Raw genomic sequence first — 20,994 nt, 5'->3', positions numbered from 1 at the left:
CTTCGCCAATGCTGTATAATTATAATATATGACATAATATCATCATTATGAGCTAACGTCGGTCCACTACTGGATGAAGACCTAGATCCCTTAACTTTTCTCAGTCCCTAGTTTTTTCACTGCCATTTACATCCACCGAACTTTATGACTTCGTCTTTCCAACGGGTTTTATAGTGTATCTATCATCATTTATTGTCCATTGGATACCGCTGTATGATGGCATTTGTTCTACAATTATCCACTCGCCGAGTAACAATATGTCCAGTCCATTGCTAATAATTCATTTAGCGACCTATCTCATCGCGTACGCTTGTCTGCCTGCGTTCCCCATTAATGAGTATTTTTTGCAAACTTTCCCGAATATCTGCGATAAGCATAGTACTGTACTTTAAAAAAATATAAAGCCACTTTTAAAATATAAATGCTCATGTCGGTTGGCGACTATACATATATACAACGAAAGCTATATACTACATAGTACATAGGTATAACTATTTTCCTAAAAGATTATTTTTTAATTTAGTAAATTGGAAACAGGGGGAAACAACCATAAGTCAATGTATACTCAAAATCAGATTCGTTCTATTTTACTTTATGCAGTACTTATTTCAAAATGATTTTAACAACTTCATATTTACTAATGACTTTCATTGTATTCAAAGTTTTAGCGAAACATATGCTTTTAAAGCTCATTTTGACTCGTCTTGATAACAAAATACCTAATACCAAGTCAATGGGGGTCACAAGATATTATTGAAAACATATATGTATTAAAAGACTTAATATTAAAATTTACGAGTTTTACCAAAAAAAAACATGCCATTGCCAATATATTATACACGAGATTTACGACCACCACCTTCCCTATAAGGAATTAATTAATGAGTTACTACACCATAATTTTTTACTACCTATAGGTATAGGATAGGCTTTCAGCTAAATTCAAATAGGCATTTCGAAGTTTTTAACGATTTCTAAGGCTACCGTAGCCACAATATGCAGCCAATGATGTGTCTCAATCGCAAATATCGCTTAAGCCTTTGTTCAGGTTTTTCTAGTATTTTAATTGAATGACGTGTGATTTACTTACCACTAAACGTTTTGGTAACTGAAAAGTGTAGATAATTTAGTGACATTTAAAATGAACATTGTACAACATAAAGTAAAAATAAATAAATTAATAATTTATTTATAATGTCTACATTAGAAGAAAGAGAGCAAGAAATTAGTGAGAGAAGAGAAAGTGGATTAATAGGAGAAATGCATTAGCAGCTTGTTTATTTTTATAGAGCGGAGGCTTAAAAATCCAACAGCAGTCAAGGTTTAAAATTTAAATATTCCGACACAAATTTTAAATTTTAAAACGAGATCTTTTGCTCCAACGAAACGACTTATTTGCGACAATACTAATGAACCTAATGTCTTGTGGCTCATTCGATATTAAATTTAGTGAGAGGTATCGGGGTCTGTTACTTGACCGAAAAAATAGAATAAAATGGATTGAGCCAACTAAATGATTTTACTAAATAATATCCCGTTCACACGTGCATGGATTTACTGTTGGCAGTACCTACGTATTATCGTGGCCATAACAAGAAAGTGCACGCGTAAACACGTAAGTATTGTTTTATTGTACAAGTTGCAAGATTGCATGCATAGATCAAAAAAGTTCAGAAGCTTCTGAATTGTCATGCGACAGTTAGAATTTGTGGACTATGTATAAACCTACTACCGCATAAAGCATTTTGACGTTTACAATTTTTCAAATAGAACCATAAAATTACAACAACGCGTCTCGCTAAAACGTGAAGAATGAGATTGCCGAGATAATCAGCGCATCGATTCTATACACAAGACTACTATTGGCGGCTATCGAAAGTAGTTTATCATATTTATGTATTGAGATATTATAATTATTTCAATATGTAAAGTTAGCCGTCAAAACTGTCTATCTCGCTCTAAAAGTTAACACAGCTAAGAGAGGTGCGGTTAAAACATAGCACTTATTGTAACAATTATAATACCTCAATACATAAATATGATAAACTATCATATCTAGCCGATAGCGACCGATAGCAGTCTTGTGTATAGAATAGATGAGCAGAGAAAGAGACAACACTTTTACATGTAAACAATTATTATGGCGATAGTTGAATATACATACTATTGGTGTCTGTAAATCCATGCACGTGTACAGGCGTTGTAACTTGACTAAATTTGTTAGTTCACACACGTTTAGTTAATAAATTACTCGCCACTCGACTAAACTAGCATAACCGGGATTTAGAGGTGATTCAAACCTGAAAGTGGTTCTGTAAGATCTTTTTGCTCGTAAGGTAAGATCTTTTGCTTTTTCCCTGCCACGTGGAGCTGACGTACCAGGGAAAAATTCAAACCTCAGCGGTTTGATTGATATTTTAGGATTGGTGCAATTTGAGGTGTCTTTATAGAGTCTATTGTACCCAATATGCTCCCAATTGTTTTGATCGCTTCTTCTTCTAGCTTACCATATTAATGTGTGACAAGATTCCAAAATAATTACAAGATAAAAAGAACTTTTTATGTACGTTTTTAAATTTTCTGTTGAATCATATAAACTTGACTTGACTAGCTTAAACGATCATAGAATACTGAAATGTCATATTGACATTTCATTTCGATTTCCTTAGTAACGCACGTATATATTAATAATTTAGTTGCTAGGGCAATCCGCTTAGCAACCAATAATGGTGTCGAAACAACTTTTCATACAAAACAGAATTAACTGAAAATGAATTCAATTCTACTTAAAGGTGGCTAAAAATGCATTGGCATCGTGTTCTGATATATTCTAAAAGTTTCAAATGTCTAGCTAGTCGGGGAGTTAGTTAAAAATCAATTGCAAATAAATATAAAAAAGTAAAAATATAAATCAATAATTGGTTAGTAGGTACGATGTGTTTATGAATGTATATTTTCAAGATTTAGGTTTCAATATCATTAATTATAATCAATTTGAAAAAAAAACATTGTTTTATATATGACGATTTCAAGTATTTTGTCACCGTCCTGTTTTCATTTTCTTCTATCAGTAAAAAATATTTAAAAAAAGTTTCACATGATAATATTATACAATGGAAGATTGCGTACTGATTTATATAATAACATACTTATTATTATTTTGATATAATTGAGTGTTAAGTTAACACCGTATCCGGAAAAATTTTACGTATACAGTTGGCTGTATCACACTTCACCGTGAGATATTGTATCTAAAACCAATAGCCCTACAGCATTAAGATCAAATTAACGTCTAAATAAAACACTTAAAAATACTTAATAAAAACCACCTGAATACATGGGAAATATAAGAAAACAGATAAGTAAGTAAATTCGCCCTCGATGGCCAAGCGGCTTACGCGTCGACTTATAATGTCGAGTTCGAATCTGAGTCTGACAAATACACAATATATTGTTTTTCAATGTGTAAGGAGTCAGAGTATGGACCTAATATGTTAATCAATTGGCTAACATCCATTTATCTTAAGAACAAAATACGCCCGGTTAAGACCGAGTGTGGTGAGGGGCGGGTGTGGTGCGGGGCGGGTGTGGTGCGGGGCGGGTGTGGTTGGTGGGTATAATTGTATGCATTGTGCGGTGGAGAAACGATCCATTGTGTTAAATGTAGACTTTCATCTGACGATATGTCAAAAAATACACGCGAAATATAAAATTCGTACCAAGAGTTGGATAACCCTGTATAAGGTTCCTTCTATGTATAGTCCAAATTCTTTGTGCGTAGCACTCGTAGCAGTGTTTATACTGATTGTTATCGAAATACTCCAACAATGTTTGGTCAATATCTCAAAAATGGTTCTGTCCGACATGCCGCGATGTTCCAGCCGGGGTGGGATATTATTATAATGTTAAACGTATGTAGATGCAGCCGCACGCCGGTGTAGATGAATGTTTGAACCTAAACAGCTCGCCTCTATAAATACACCAACAAGAAGAGGTGAAATGCCGATTGGCATACCAATAAAAACGATTTAGCACATGCCATAAATAAATAATATGCGCTCCGAGATAAACGCATTCGGTCAAGAAACTAATATGGCGGGTGTTATTAGTTAAAAATATCGAGTACAGAATTCGAAAAGCACTTATACATTCGCTAAGCAGACTGTTGCAAATAATAATCTAACATGAAAACGCTTTGAAAGACGTCGGTGCTAGGGAATCCAATCCCGGGATTCCGGACTATTTTCGATACATATGAATCCCAGGATTAGTATACATAATCCCGAAACCTCCGTCATTGATTTTTTATCAATCACAATCAATTAGTACCTATGTATACAAAATTATGTTAGTGAAGTGTATGTACCTGCACATGTCACAGGGGTAATCATGGACCGGATGCTCACGGATAATAAATAACCATTTTTTGTTGTCATACGCAATTGTAAGAATATCAGAAAAATAATAAATTCGTTCAGCTGGTTAACCAGCTAGACGCCACTGACGTTATGGCACGCGAACGGCGTCTAACCGCCAGTGCCACGGACGTGCAGGCAGGCACTTGTTTCTACGCCGAATTTTATGAATGTTATCTTTTCTTAAATAAATTTAAAAAAAAAACTGTTTTACTTGCACATTATTATCTATCTATATTACAATATTATTTACTTCATTAAAGTATTTCCAAGATTAAACGTATCTACATAATATTAACATTAAATGTCTTAAATAGTATACATTATGCAAGACATTTTTGACCGATTTTATCAATGCTATTTGTATAAATAAAAAAATAATATTAACTATCGAAAAAAACGCTAATCCCGGGACCAGTCCCGGGATCGTCCAATTGTAATCCCGAAATCCCGAGATCAAAATTTTGGCTCGCGATTAGATTCCCTAGTCGGTGCTTTGTGTGCGGAAAGTCGCTCAAATTCGCTAGACTGGAACGTATGCCATAGTAAAAAGCTTTGATCGAAGTAATTATATGGCAAGTAAGAATTACCTAAGCATGCAATTCGCGCGGAATTTTACTAAATACTCACTGAAGTAAGTAGGTACATTTTACATATATACATATCTCGTTAACCTAATCATTTTAAAATGTTCGAAAATTATCAAGTAGGTAGATAAATTATTATATTATGACATGACAATCAATTTAGAAAATATAATTGATAAAAATATTAGTTTACAAAAATAATTTATTATTATTCTATAGGTAGGTAATATAATAAATGAGGCACTAAGAGCAAACGGTTTATCTATATAACTTTTATCCTCATCATCTGTAGTACTCGCGTCTGTATACCTATTAATGAAGAGCTCGTGGGCCTTCATCGTGGGTCTGAGGGAAGAAAGAAAAAAAATAACAGGAATAAATAGAGTGATTTCTCCTTCGAATAGAGTCAGATTTTATTTTTATATCTATGCAGACGGAGATGGAAGTAAAGTGACTCTACTGTAGGAAATGAGCCATCCGGCATAATTTTTCAGTCATATTTATTTGTTTTCGTTGAATTAAGAATGCATATTACAGAATGTTTTTTTAAAATTCATTAGCCTTGCCAAACTACCTAGAAGCTACCTAAACTACCTTAACTACTAGAATACCAAACCATAATCGATAAAAAATATGCTTCCATCTAAAGCAGTGTTTCCCAACCTTATTTGTGCCATGCCCCACTTTTACGCTTCAAAAATCTCCATGCCCCATCAAAATTTTATAGTTACCTAACAAGAGAATAATGAATGTGGTGTTGGTCTTTTTTCAAATTTCTCCTTCATATTCCTGCCATTTTTCAGTCAAAACAATAAGGAAAAGTACAGATATAACAGTGATGACGTCTTTTTCTCGGAAAGTCAGGGTTGCAATATCAAAAAAACTATTTCGAAAATGCGTTTTTCCACAAAAAAAAATGTAACAAATATTAACAATTTGCACATTGCCCCCCAAAATATTCCAATTGCCCCCTGGTGAGGCGTACGCCCCACGTTGGGAAACACTGATCTAAAGTATTTAAAATTTTCTATGGTTTAATGGCATACTTTTAGAAATTTTATAGATAAACCAATTTTTTGACTATTATCTATTATGACTTGGATTATACAGGGTTTAATTGAATTTGAAAAACTAACAAACACTATTTTAAACATTGTAGACTTATTTCAATGAAAACAAATACGTTTTTTAACTGACAAAGTTTAGTATGCACTATTTATGTCGGATCTTAATAGCCTACTTCCACCCTTCGCCATTGATATAATATATATATATATGGACTACTGCTATGGCTTTACGAGTAATATTGTTCGTGGTTTCGAAAATTCGGTGGGGATGGCTGGATTGTAATTGTTTAGATCTTTGATCGACTGGTTTGGGAAGTCTGCTGTCTTGGAGCTGTAGATTTTTTTAGAAATTTTCAAGACGTGGTCGTAAACGGTTTCTACGTTCAAGTCTCTATGAAGAGTGGTATCGCGTACAAACCATGGGGCATCAGTGATTGTTCTAAGAGATTTGTTTTGTATAGTCTGTAGTGTTTTAAAATGTTTTGTTGGATTAGCATAAACCCAGACGGGGGCAGCATAAAATGTCATAATAGGACGGGTAATCGCAGTATAGAGAAGAAGTTTGCTTCTAAGGGTGAACTTGCTTTTTCTACCTCTTGGCGCTTTTTGATTTGCAAATGGATATCAAATGTTAGATGTTCATCTAAAGTTAGGTATGTACATAAATAGGCTCTTACCTATAATAACGTATACCAATGGTGGGTTTAAAGATTACAAACGTAGGTATCTACTTGTATAAATAACAATATTTATATTTCCTATCTAATTATTATTGAAGGTAAAACATAATAATATTTGTGGTATATTTTTTCGTGTGCAAGTATGTACCTACTTATCTAAGTATATGTTTGCGTGGATGTGTTATAGGCCATTTTGATGTCAGTTGCTGGGATTTTTTTATGCTTTGAGTAATAATAGTTTATACTAAATTTGTGATTTAATAATTGTGTGACGGGTTTGAACTGTTTCGAGGTCCCCTTTCAAATATTCTGATGAATCGCCGCTGACTCATACATTTACCAATAATTTCGTGGTAGTTTCGTACAGTTTTTCAACAAATAGAGCTATTAACTATTTTTTTATTCAACGAATAATTCACTAGATTTAAAAATGTAACATTATTTTATTGAAGTGCACATGGTTTTCGAGAGACATGCTCGAATCCTGCTGGGTGTCGTATTTTAACCAAAAAGATTTTTTATATTGGTTATAATATATTTCTCAGAAGTGTGAAGTGTTTTCAAAATATGTATGTTTAAATAGAGCAGCAATGAAATAAATATCTCGGTTAATGTTGTACAATATGCCAATGTGCCACATTTGTGTATGAAAAATAACCCCACTTGGTCTTAAAAATGCCCTGTTTTTCTGCATTATTATTATTGCCAATAAAATGAATCAATAATTAGTATTTATATTGCCAATGTTGTGAAAGATATAAATTGAGGAAAAACACTTAAGGCCGTGCATTAGTTGAGGCATGGTCTAAAAAGATCGTTGCTAGGCGATGCGCGGATTGCGGGTCGCGGGTTGCAAATGACGCCTGTCAAACGAAATATTATTTGTCATATAAATCCGACATACGTCCATTTTATGTTCTGTTTATTGTTCTATTAGTAACAATAATAATATATTCATTGACATGTTTTCTTTTTAAAGTAAATGGGTAACGTTTTTAGTCATCTTTACACGATTTTAGAATTAATTGGCCCGTCGCCATCACGCAGCAAAGTGACGTGCTTCTGGCTCGACATTCTCTCACTGAATGGCGAGCGAGTCCAAAATTTCGTCGCGCCTACAGTTAAAAATTATTTGGCGTTTCACTGATGCGTCACCTTAACTTGTCGAAATAAATATGTAAGATTAACTTATTATGGTTATATATTATATAAGTTAATAAAAATATAACCATAAACACTGAAATTCTAGTAATTTATTTCGGCGAAGGTTTTTCCTCTCTCTTGTAACATTTTGGTTTTGTATAATGTTATATACCCCTATTATAAAAAGGGTGGGAATTAATCGCACAATGCAATAATCAAAATTCACAAAAAAAAAAAATAACTTTAACATTTGGAAAATAGTTTTCACATATTATATTAAATGATTTCACAAATAAATAGATGAAATCACATAAAATAGTATGTTTCACAAAACAAAAATCATAAATCACTCATTGTAAATATAAATTCACTCAATTTTGACAACTGCACACATTTGTAAAATTGTTTTCACCGATAAATAATATATCGCACAAAGAAAAGGTAGAAATTCACAAATTACCTAACTTACCTTACGCTTACCTTACCTTGCGCTTACCTAACCTAACCTAACCTAACCTACCCCAACCTAATATTACCTAATATAATCTTAGTTTGTGATAATGAAGTAAGTATCAAAATCTATGAGCATTTTAAATTAATAATTATTAGATCGAATAGCCTATGCGCCGACAGAAAAAGGTATTTATTATAATTGTCTACATGGAATAAACTTTTTTCGTAAAAAAAAAATCATAAAAGCTCATGACGGCATCTGCGGCACAATTAGTACCTAAGTTTTAATTAACGTCACCTTTTAAATAGGTATTTATAGTATTATTTGAATCTGAAAGTAGGTACCTAATACATACTTATGTTTTGCCAAAATATTGTTTAAAATCATTAAACCTAATTTTCATAGTGTTTATATTCTTTTACGATTAATTGGGTAACAATAGTATATTGATACGTGAAGACTACTTTTTCCTTAGTGCAAATCGATCATTTGATTGTTGTAGTTGATTTGTGAATATCATCCATTTCCGATGTGACGAACATCTTTTTAAATGTTGTCAGCGCTTTGTGAAAACAGTCTATTCAATTGTGCGAATATATATTCCCCTTATAAAAACACCTTCAATTTTCATCTGTTACCGTTTATTATTTTGAAACTGAATTATTGGGGTTTATTTATTGTTTTGTAATCTAATATATAAATATATAAATAATCTAATCTTCGAATGCAATAACCTGCTCGCAATAAATGAAGATATTAGATAGCATATGTTGTTTAAATTATTACCATCTATTTCATAATTATATACAAACAGATTACCATATTATTACATCCGAAGTATGAGTAGTAACTAGCACTACCATCGAAGTTTACAGTTAAGTGTCACGGCCCGACAATAGTGAGAATTGTAACGTGCATTATTATTATATACACCTTTGTAAAAAAATAACGGTATTGCTTAAATATTATTTTGTTCAGATAATGAATGAGGGATTAATTTCTCTACCGAACAAGATAAAATATATTTAACAATGGAAAAAATAATCAATATTATGATTTGCGATATGTTCGGTCGGTAACAAGTAGATATTTGTTGTATTAAGTGATACATTATTAATTTCTTTTAGATCTATAAATCATTTTGGGTTTGAAATCTAGATATTTATTTTCTTTATATTGTCCTTGGCAAGAGTTGTTTATTGGATATTGGAAGAGTTTAAATAAATTCAAAAACAGTTTATTTATTTATATAGGTAAAATTTATAGAAAATTAAAATAAAAGAAGAACGTTAGGTGTGCGCATGGTTAATTAATAATTAAACAGCTTCTGAAGTGTGCTTTTTCTAAATTGAATATGTTTATTTTACTTCATTGTTTAATATACAAACTTTAAAATTAATTACTATATTGAATAACTTACATCAATTATGGCATCACCCATCCAGCAAACCACCTGAGGAACATTTTCATAGAACGAGTTGATTTAAAAACAGTTCTCGTTCTAAAAAATATGCAAATATAAAAAATACTAGCAGTCAACATTTTAATTAAAATTTAACATATTTTCAGCTGGTGTTAACTACATTTTATAAAGATTCGTATTCGTTTCACTGAGAGTAGAATCTTTGGCGAATTATTCACATTTCCATGCAACACATGTCACTGAAAAAACAATAACTAAATCACTCGATTTTATCGGAACCCGTATTCCGATTATCCTCGCATCACGGGGGGGACATTCCGATGGAGCCGTTCTGCGGATAGATTATTTACACATTTTTTCGGATTTTGTAACACAAGTGTAGTATATTTTCGCTGGCGGATTCAAACATATAAGGAGACACAGTCGGTTCAGCGTTCTCCAGAAAACTGACCCCTGAATACTTGGACAGGAGGTACCAACGTGAGAAAACCGCCGACCAATTTGACAGCGATAGTACCAATCGTACGGAAAATGCTGAAAACTGCCTTCGGTAATATCAAGTAGTGAAGTGCGCATGCGCGTCGTATAGCAAAATAGGGAAAAGTAATTTTCGTCGCACACGCGTCAACAGAAATGCTTACATATTTAAACATGCTGCAGTTTGCAGTTGAATAAATTAAATGAAATTCTTTTATGGAAGATTTTTAAAAACCATTGAAATAAACACAAATCGAAAACTGAAAATCCCATTCTTATTTTAGTGAGTTTTCTTCTTTTTATGTTCTTCTTCGTCGTGTCGGGTCTTCAATAGCCAGTCCCGTAGGGGTAGGCAGATTGGGCGTCGCTTCTGGGCGGCAGTTACTCGAAGGGCGGCAAATCGAGGAGAATCATTTGGTATAATATGTAGAAAAAGCTACCTAAACTTAGTAGGTACCTAAAAACGAAAATATATTTCCTTAAAAAAATTCAGCTCACTAGTTGGAAACAAATTGTATAATTAAAAAAGGTTTAACGGTATTTTTTGTCGGGTTCGCGATGTCTAGTTTACTTCCGTTACCCTTCGATGTCCATGGTGACCAGAAATGACACATGCACGGGTTATAAATAATACTGTATAAAAAGTGGGGCGTTATTTTGGAGTTGCCCAGGGGCGGCATTTTGTCTAGGGACGTCCCTGTCAATAGCTACAATGTGTCACTCCAGCGCATCTATTCTATACACAAGACTGCTATCGGCAGCTATCGATGGTAGTTTTTCATATGTTTGTATTGAAGTTGGCTTTCTATGTAGGTACCCGAGACTGGTTCCGGGTGTGAGATGCTCTACTGGCTTTACCCAATCTTCGAGACCCTCAAAGGCTAGGTTCGCCTCTCTTGCAGACACTCTATCTTCGTCGGGTGCAACGGTCACCGAGTTCCATAGTGCAAGGGCTAAATCCTCGAGTATGTGTGGTTGAGCTTCCCACGTATCACCGCTTAGCTTTCTGAAGATACCTACTGTTCCTTGCCACTGTCTTCATTTTAGTATTAATGCAGTGTTGCTTATAGGACAGCGTCCGATATATGGTGATTCCCAGATATTTTGGGCTGTTTGTGGGTTCTATATTCACCCATCCCAAACGACACCAAGCAATTATTTTCCTGCATCCTTGTTTCGGAGATGGAACGCTGCTACCTGTGTTTTACCTGGATTTGGCTTTAGGTGATGAGGTGATGAGGTCGTACCTAATATTCTTTTTGTGACATATCCCATATCGGACGTCGGCGATGAATTCGGCTATTTTCACCCTTTATGTCGCTACACTAAATAGGGATGGAGTTCTGAGCTCCAGCCGGTCTCGTCTTTTATCAGGGATATCACTCTCGGGAGCCAAAGTATGCGAACTTTTTGGAGTTTATTTCGTTGGTATTTTTCATTCGCGACATTCGTAAATTTATTTACCATGTTTACACGGAACATGCGTCTATATAGGTACACTCACATCTCGAAAGCTTCAAATTTCCTGAGCGATGTTTCTGTGTTTTCACGCCTCCACTCCATAGACTAAGACTGAAAAGACATAGCATCTAACTATTCTCATTCTCGACTCTGAAGTGTCGTGACCACATAGTATTTTCCTCAATCGTGTAAAAGCACTTTCTCGGCTCGGCATTTCGGTTCAATGGTATAAGTCCTGGAATATATGTTGTCTTTTTAGGTTTTTGCTAGAGATCGTGATCAAGAATTCTCGAGAAATAATCAGAAAAAGCCGTTCTCGAATCAAGACAAATAAAATTTTCCAAAACTTCGAGAATTCTCATTTCACGGGAAATCCATCGACGACGTTTTCGAGAAATTGACTGTGAAAAAATCTGGCATAAGGCAAAAAAAACCTTGACTTTAATTTGGCCGGAAGAGCTAAAAATGATTCTGAATGGCTTTTTTTGACCAGTTTGATTCGTATTAACAGATTTTTGTTTAACGAGAAATGGATGTTGGCCATTTGCTCAATCTATTATGTCAGTAATCCGACTCCCATTTGCCAGATGCAGGATTCGATTTGTGGAATGGTAAAAAAAAATTTGACCGAAAAAATTAAAAAAAAAAAATAGACAAGTGGTATTTTCATCATAGAGAAATCACAAGCTCTAGTTTAGGCCCTATTTATTGTAGACCTTCGTTACACTATTAATGAGTATTTGCAAACCGTCCTGACTGTCTGGAATGAGAACTACCTATATTGTCAGTAATGGTACTTTAATATCAATAGAATACCGATATATTCAGAAAGCTCACTTGCAATGCCCATTCCAGGTCATCCAACGTAGACAACGGAAAATGGCATCTCAGATTGCGTCACCCCCTATATCCATAATATAATATTTTTCCTATAGCAGTTCCCATCGTCACGTAACCATTTACCCCCCCTGTCTAAATTATGTCACATTTTTCCTTCCCCGATCCCCAATATTGTTTTCAAATCCTTTTATATTTGGTTACTTTGTGACATCACATTTTATCTGACCCCACTCCCCCCTTCGTCACAAATAGTCACATTACATCAGACCCCCCTAGAACGTGACGTCATATATGGACGGCCAAAAAGTGAAATATGGATATGAATAATTTTGATGAAATGTTTTCCATTTTCAATGTCGTTGTTTGTTAATACTTAGTAGGTGAAAATGTCAATTTAGAATTAACGATGTTTGATAGCTGTTATTAATGGCATCTATTAAAATAGTGTTTACATTTGAAATAATATTCCACATTGCCTATATTGTGTGCATTTACTATGTTAAAGAACTGATAAAAAGCCATAAAATTATGTAAAGTGTAAGTAAGTTAAGAGTTTATAATTTATTCAATTTATATTGTATATTTTTTTATAAACTAGGGAAAACTGAAATTTTAAATAAGGTAATATTTTCAATAGAAAAAACGAACAACGACAAAGAAGTATCGTTTAACTAAGTCAAGATTAACTAGCGACTTTGCATCGTGTTCCTAGTATAAAAATGAAAGTAATATAAAATGAAAGACAATACATCTTTGAAAAATTAATTTATTAAATACTAACAATTAAAAAATTCACAGGTTCAATAAATACAAAACAGTTTGAAACAACAAGTAATTCAATTTTATTTTATAGATCAGCAATACTCAGCTTACATCCTTTGCGGCGATTGTCCAAATGTGCCTGAAAATGAAAGAATGAAGAAAATGTATTTTTAAAAGGAAATGTATATAATAATAGGTAGATATCAGTGGCGAGGGGTGGAGGTAGGCTGTTAAGATGGAACATAAATAATGCACATTATACATTCCCAGTCATACGTATTTCATCGTTAATTTTCTACAGTTTTCGTCAGTTTTGAGTTATTTGATGTAATGAATTCAGAATTTGAATACACACAATATATTCCACTAACAAGTATCTCAAAATATACTTTATAACATAATAGATTTAAGCAATGACAAAAAAATCGTATCACAATAAAAGACTTTTATAAATATTATAAGCTCATATCTTGAGATGTGTTTGTAAGTACACAGAATACTGAACTCCGACCAATGATTATACTGAAGTTCTTTCTCGCAAGTCAAGATACGTGTTTACTGCAGTAATATTGTGGGACGATTCACAGTAAAGTTGCAATGCATTCTCGTATCTCAGAAAATATGACTAATCGGTCGAAAGTGTAGTGCAATAGATTGAAGAAACAACATTTGTTTATGAAAATATGTGCAACTAGACTAAATTTTTATTTCATAGAAGAAAATTTATTTCTGAATTAAAAACTGAGAGAATAACATTTTTTTTGCATCTTCTGTTGTGTTTTTTGAGATATGTGGTTGTAGAAAAGACACAACGATTTGTTTTTATTGAACTAAGACTACAATGTGCAAAGTGTTGGTTAGGTTGTAAAATTCAAACCCTGCATAAATCAAGCCATAATAGATGATTAAAAATGTATGCTTTTTACCATATTTTATATCCTGTAACAGTGGCACCAAATTGCCGCCAATTGTCTCCAATAGACTAATTGCAAGACTAATAAAATTATAAGCTTCATTTAAAAGAAAGTTTAAAACATTAATCTTCATTATCAATATTGATTCCATAAAACAGATAGAATTACAAACAGTAAATTATGCTTCATTGTTTACCTTTCATCATTTGAAAATACTTATAGAGCAGAAAATAGTCTAACACTTGACAGATGAAAATAGGCACCTAGGTAAGTAAATTAGAAACACAATCATATTGTATATATTCATATAAAATTCTGAATGATTCGTCTGAATACAAAGAAAGTAAGCAAGTAGGTTGTAGATGGTCGTAAGTATCAATTCGTATCTATAAAAAATATCTGATAATAATGACATCACGACCATCAGTTATTATCAGATATTTGATAGCAATCAATATTAAATTCAATATTGAATTTCTGTCTGCAATGCTCCAAGAACGCGTCAATTTTTTTATCTCAATACTATACGGTCATATCGTTCTGGTACGACAGCTCACTGTGAACTGTGGTGCGGCAAAATGTATTACGTACAATTTGCATGTAACTAATATTCCGTGCTTTGGCTCTGCTCCGGGCAAAACACTGCCCCAGTCTTTTTTGGTCAGCATTTATGTACGATAAATAAATGAGAAATAACATACCACTATAATTTTTCCAAAGGCATCTCTGTCTACCATACTGTAGGCGACACACATCAATGATTTCACAGTAGAGTTAAATGCTTTCTCTCCCACGCAGAAGAAATCCAATCCGAGTTCCAATCCTGTTCCGAAATCGCATTCATCTGTCGCCAAGTTGGCGTTGGTAATAATTGGTTGCAAAGCCGCCAGAGCAGCCACTCTTCCAGCTTCGTTTTCTGCCTCAGGCACCCTACTCATCAAAACCTTCAGTCTGGCTGTAAAAAAACACAGATAAAAAATATGTATACATTTTATAAAATCATCAAAATAAATATTCACGTCAGTACAACCTATTTAAAATGAATATATTTTAACTTAAATTTTTATCAAAACGGAGTCAGAGGATCTTTGTTTTTTTCAATATTAGGTTCCGAGACTGCAAAAATCTTCAACGTGAGATCTGGCGGCGGCGCTCGTGTTGTATCTTGTCTATGGTTTTCGATTTCGAAGTATTGAAAGTACTGAAACGCGAGAGGAGGGGATGTAGTTCTCCAAGCCGCCGCTTATCACCATAAAGATTTCGCACTATACTTACCTACTAAAAATATTAATATTAGGCCCATTCTGAAGACTTTTTCATCATTAATTGAAAAATGACAGCAACATTTTCTCCTTTACAAAAATGATGGCGTAATTACGCATTCCATCCACTACGTAGCAACACGTATTACTGTGTCATTTTCATTAGTTTGATTGAAAACTTTACAATAAATTTCAAAACCATTACTAAAAAAACTCAATGTTTGCACTCGAAAAGGAATCATTACAACCAAAACTTGTCTTAGTACACGTCACAGTAAAATAGTAAACAAAGTGTAAATTTTATAATCATAATGATTGCCTAAATTCTTGCATTAATGCATTTGCGTTGGTCGCGTATTACTGATCATTACATGACAATTGAACAGCCTTAAAGACAGAGACCATCAGAAGACTGAGGGCTTTTCTGATAGCTTTTATGAAGATTTCCTGGGCTAATCACATTATCAACGAAGAGCTTTTAATATGAACCAGAAGACATGAGAACTTATAACTACAATCAAATCCAGAAAAGCTACATACTTGTTCATTATTTGAACAAATTTGCCCCAATAAGAAATATATGATTAACTCAAACTCACAATGCATGGAACGGATGCGTAGACAAAATTAGATGTTTTTGCTACACAACCACTGTAAGTGGCTCAATTTTCAAGGCGTTGGTGATATTATCGCACCGTGAGTGTAAAACCAAGGCATCTGCAAATTTTTCAATTTCGAGATTAAATGCAAAACAACTGCAAAAGTTGTGAACTTGATAATGTAAAAGTGAAGTAACTGAGAGAACATGCAATATAATGTAGATATAAACCAAATATTATGGCTTTTTTTTAGAAACTCTATTTCTCCTAACAAAATGAAGACTTCAAACCCCAATATATCCAAAATATGTCTTTTGCAGATGCCTTGGTTTTACACTCACGGTGCGTTATGATACAATTGGCCCTGGGTAGGAAGATGCTCTGCAATTTGGCCGCCAATCTTTGATAGAAAACAAAACCAAGAGATTTAATTATTATCATACCATTATTTTCACTAATCGGTCTGTAACCAACACTGGTCTTCTTATCAACTGGAACCACAATGCCTGCACCGTGGAATGTTTTAGCGATGACCAATTTTTGCCTTTTCTTCATTAATTCCGAATATGTCTCCAGTGTAAATTTATGCTTTGTGGCCCATTCTTTGAGCGGGGTGATAATCTTTTGACAAGCGATGGACGTGAAGGGAGACTTCTTTTTGGTGTTTTCCAAATGACATCTAGAATAAAAACAAATTCACTATAAAATAAATAGTCATAACTGAGGGTACTTGATGTAATTTCAATTTTAACTCTTGTGAAGAGAAGTGAAAGTTTTGTACTATTCCATATAAATTCGTATAGAGTACTATAATATAGGAACTTAGTATGCATAATGATTCATGGTGTTCCGATAGGGTTTCAAGATCAGTCGAAAATGTTCCGAGTGTTACGTACATTATAATATAATATATATCATTTGTGTTGAGTATTCTCGAATATGCCAGCATTACTTGAAGTCCTCAGAGGTCCGTCCACACAATGAAGTTGGATCAAGTCCACAATAGATTTCTCTACATAAAGATATGGATTTTTTCCATATGACACATAGGTTACTAATAATAAAAAGACCACCAATATCACTCGTAACTCTGCGGTCTTCATGATACCCCATTGAAGGACGGATGTGATGTTTCATGATGCTGTGTATGATACTATTAACCTCTTTGTTGGCACCATAAAGATAGTTTTTTTTTTTTTTTGAACCATATTATAATATTCGTACCTGTGTTAAAAAGGTTAAATTTATAATTTTACTTTAATATTTATATAATAACACACTTTCTCTTCTACTTTATTTCATATTGGTTCATTTTTATATTTCGTATTTATTATGTATTATGGCCATAAATACTCTTTTTTCAAAATAGCAAATAATAACCAAAAGCCAAATATGTGTTAAATATCTATGTTTAATATCGACCTCTGTCTCAATAACACGTCACATGTCAAACTCACATTTACAACAATGTAATTAATATAATGTATATGATCAATTATTTTTTGAATCAATCAACAAAGTATAATTAAATCAAATTCATTCTCAGTTATTCTCAAATAAACATATTATTTGTATCAAACAATGTAAACCTAACAAACTGTCGAATGACCCCTACAATCAACGTCATTCAAAGTGTTGTTATATTTATTCAAACATCTATCTCATTAATCCAACAGCATAATTATACCAGGGAACACTTAGGACATCCCCATCAGAACAAAACCAATAAAACCCCAATGAGTACATCAATAATTAAGACTATCAGTTTCAAATTCTATATAATATTCATAAAATATTAAATCCAGCTCTGTTAATTAAATAGAATTAAACCTTAACTTGACTGCAAGAAAAATGTCTCATAATCGATGCAATATGATATTTTATTACTTTAATTCAAGACACAAGATTCTTAAGCTAAGTACTCACGCACGATCATGCTTGATGGTTTTACGCTCATTCGAACATATCTCAATGTGTGAACCATCTCGCTCAATGCTTTTTTGTTCGACATCGAGCGAACGGCTCGATGTGATTCAAGGTTCGTAATTTTTGCTTGATGCTTGACAGAAATTCGCTTGAGCATGACTCAACGTGTGCGCTTTGACTGAGCGTCTTGTGTCGAGCTGCTCGGGCGTGCGGACGCAACAACGAACATGCTTCCAAGTCAACATGTTCGATCGAACGAAACGTCGAGCAAGAACGTGCATGAGTACTAGGCATTAGATTAAAAAATAATAAATCTTGCTTACAGCATGGCTCCGAAAATGTTTTCAGCTACAGGCTTAATTTGACAATTATTTGAAGCTTCATTGCTGGCGATAAAGCATGGAGAGTCAGCCGGTGAATCCCTGTAGTAGCCCATATGGAAATTACTCTTTTCTGGTGACATCAGAACAGTCTGTAGAAGAAATTCAGTGCATCATTTTATTATATCTTCACAATCAGTTCAGCAGAGCAGTAAATAAAAGTTCCTAAAATGAATTAGATTATCTTATACGTCATAATATTGGGTGCTTTAATAAATTTACCACCACAGGACTTGCACAGGATAAAAGAATTTGGAGTAAACTGAATGCAAAGTAATATTAATCTTTCTTTTATTTTGTTAACTGTCAATTCATGGTGGAACTGCATTGTATTGTTGTTTTTATTTAATAAAACGCAATTTTTTTATAGTACTTATTCCACTTTTAATTAATATATTAGGACCGGTTTCGTCCGCCTCAGTGGTTTCAGTTTATTTTCTTGTTAATTGTGTTTAGTTTATTAACACAATGCTTACAAGGCGGCTCTCGTGGTGCAGTGGGTAAGGCGCTGGCCTTCCACCCGAGAGTTCTGGGTTCGATTCCCGGTCATGACAAAAAACATTTATGTGTTTTTCTCAAAGCCTGGGTGTTTGTAATTGTTCAAAATTACTAACAACCACCTTGTACGAAAAAGCAAGGACATGGTTATTAATAATTCAAAAAAAAAAATGCTTACAGGCCCTTTTAATTAATTTTGTAATTAACGTGTTAATTTGCATTTGAAAAGTAATTAGCAAAAACACAATTTTGTGTGGCCCGTAAGCTATGGGTTAATAGTGTTTACATATTTTAAATAATTGTTTTGTTTTTCAAATCCCCTATTGATCGCGAAATTTCGGTCATCGCGACCATATTCAAAAAATATTCATGCAGATTCATTCATTCAAAGCGCAGAGAAGGTAGGCTAGCAGGCGAGTATCTGAGTAATTTATAAAATTGAGCACAGATGCCTCCAATAAATACCGAAAATAGTAGTATTTTTAACTAATAAAGACACGGATATTAAAACAGTTGAGGTAACATTATAATGTTGGTACAAACCTGAAACTCTGGTGGATCATAAAAGTAACGCCAATGAACGTAGTAATCTGCATCTTTACTGCGTTTCGGTAAACTTCCGTTTAATACATCAAAAGGCCCAACCAATATCATGTTAACTCCTTTAAAAACATCCATAGTATTTTTTCCCTTAGAAATAGAACAACAAAAATCCCAAAAACTATAAAAATCAGCTGGCATTTGCACTAGAAATTTTTCTTTGATAAACTCTTGGGCATCGGACGGGACGTTATGGAAATCATTTGAATTATCATCAGGAGAGGAAGTGTGCGCAGGAGACGCAGGAACACGCTGATCTTTACTCTTCTCTTCTCTACTAGTATCAACTGCTTCTGATAAAATTGAGGGAGATAGAGATCCATCCTGTTGCTCATCGTCACTATTCACTGAATCAATCTCGACAGTCTTTGCAAGAGGTTGAGGCGATTGTGTATCACGTTTCTTTTCTGGTTGTACGTCCAGTTTCATTCTTTTCTGATTAGGACTTATATTCGGAGATGTGGGGTCCCGTTTATCCTTGTCAATAGTCTTTGCGGGAAGTTGAGGCGATGGTGTATCACGTTTCTTTTCTTGTCGTACGTCCAGCTTCATCTTTTTCAGGGTAGGGCTTACATTCGGAGATGTGGGGTCACGTTTGGCTGGATGTTTATAACGTTTGGTGTGTTCAGGGTTCTTTTGATAACATTTGGCGCCATACTTGCACATTTGCCGTAGATCTTTGGAATTAGCTGCCTTATCGTCATCCATGTTCAATCGTGCTAGTAGAAAGATTTAAACAATAGCACGACAAGACAAATTAAATTTACCTTTAATGTATTACGACTTACGTCAAAAATGTCAAACTTCAAATCAAACAAATCAAACTTCAAATTTCAAACATGTCATTTCTTGTCTCCAGTGCTGCCATCAACAAAACTATAGTACATTTTCACAAAGGCAGCTGAAAATTATGTAATATATTTGCGAAAAGTTATAGCACACAATGATGCATAGAGCTTTTATTCAATATAAATCTCAACTTGCGAACGTCCTGAATTCTAATTTTTTATGTCCATAATATTTTTTTTTTAATTAATAAATAAATTTTCGGAAATTATTTGATACAATTAGTTTGTAGTATACAATGTTCAATTCTACCGAACCGATGTACAAATATTATTATTACATCTTGGCTGGCTGGATTAAGCTATAGTACATGCGCGAATCAAACTATAGTACAAATACTATAGATTTATTATGTCAACCATTTATTTTGTCATAACCGATAAAATGTTTGCTTTGTTGTCCAGACTGTATCGGGCTGCCAGTATAAGTAAATTAGTTTTTCCCTTAAAAAATATATCTCATAACAGAACCCTAAAAACCCAATCTCTTTGCTAAAAACTCATATTTTTAAATAGTTTAATCTTCATAAACTTTCTCAGTGATTTAATAATTTAATCTACAACAATTTATCGTGACATGAAAGTTTTGTAGACTAATTTATTTGGTTACGGCTATTATAATCATGGTTTTTTTGTCGACAGGTTTGCGTCTGTAAAATGT

The 20,994-nt window shown here is 33.6% G+C and overlaps 2 protein-coding genes across 2 annotated transcripts in view; both read right to left on the bottom strand.

Annotated features, from left to right (window-relative positions):
• Positions 1-10,199, bottom strand: part of LOC147064266 (uncharacterized) — a 178,153-nt gene extending 167,954 nt beyond the window's left edge. Inside the window, exon 1 of the mRNA XM_085958529.1 lies at positions 9,767-10,199. The gene's annotated coding sequence lies outside the window, so the exon portion shown is untranslated. The remainder of the gene's footprint in view (positions 1-9,766) is intronic.
• A 3,098-nt stretch (positions 10,200-13,297) lies between these two features.
• Positions 13,298-20,329, bottom strand: Hpf1 (Histone PARylation factor 1). The gene is made up of 5 exons (XM_085958530.1): positions 19,432-20,329; positions 18,334-18,482; positions 16,528-16,763; positions 14,925-15,178; positions 13,298-13,448 (listed from the first exon to the last, which is right to left on the bottom strand). The coding sequence occupies exons 1-5, from the start codon at positions 20,194-20,196 to the stop codon at positions 13,395-13,397; spliced, it is 1,458 nt and encodes a 485-aa protein (XP_085814656.1). The 5' UTR covers positions 20,197-20,329; the 3' UTR covers positions 13,298-13,394.
• Between the last annotated feature and the right edge of the window lie 665 nt (positions 20,330-20,994).

This window comes from Rhyacophila brunnea, unplaced genomic scaffold, assembly GCF_057557595.1.
Source record: "Rhyacophila brunnea isolate RB1 unplaced genomic scaffold, BYU_Rbru_1.0 scaffold_8, whole genome shotgun sequence".
In the NCBI taxonomy this organism is placed as follows: Eukaryota; Metazoa; Arthropoda; class Insecta; order Trichoptera; family Rhyacophilidae; genus Rhyacophila; species Rhyacophila brunnea.
The sequence above is the reverse complement of the archived record's forward strand: the minus strand, read 5'-3'. Positions and strand labels throughout refer to the sequence as shown.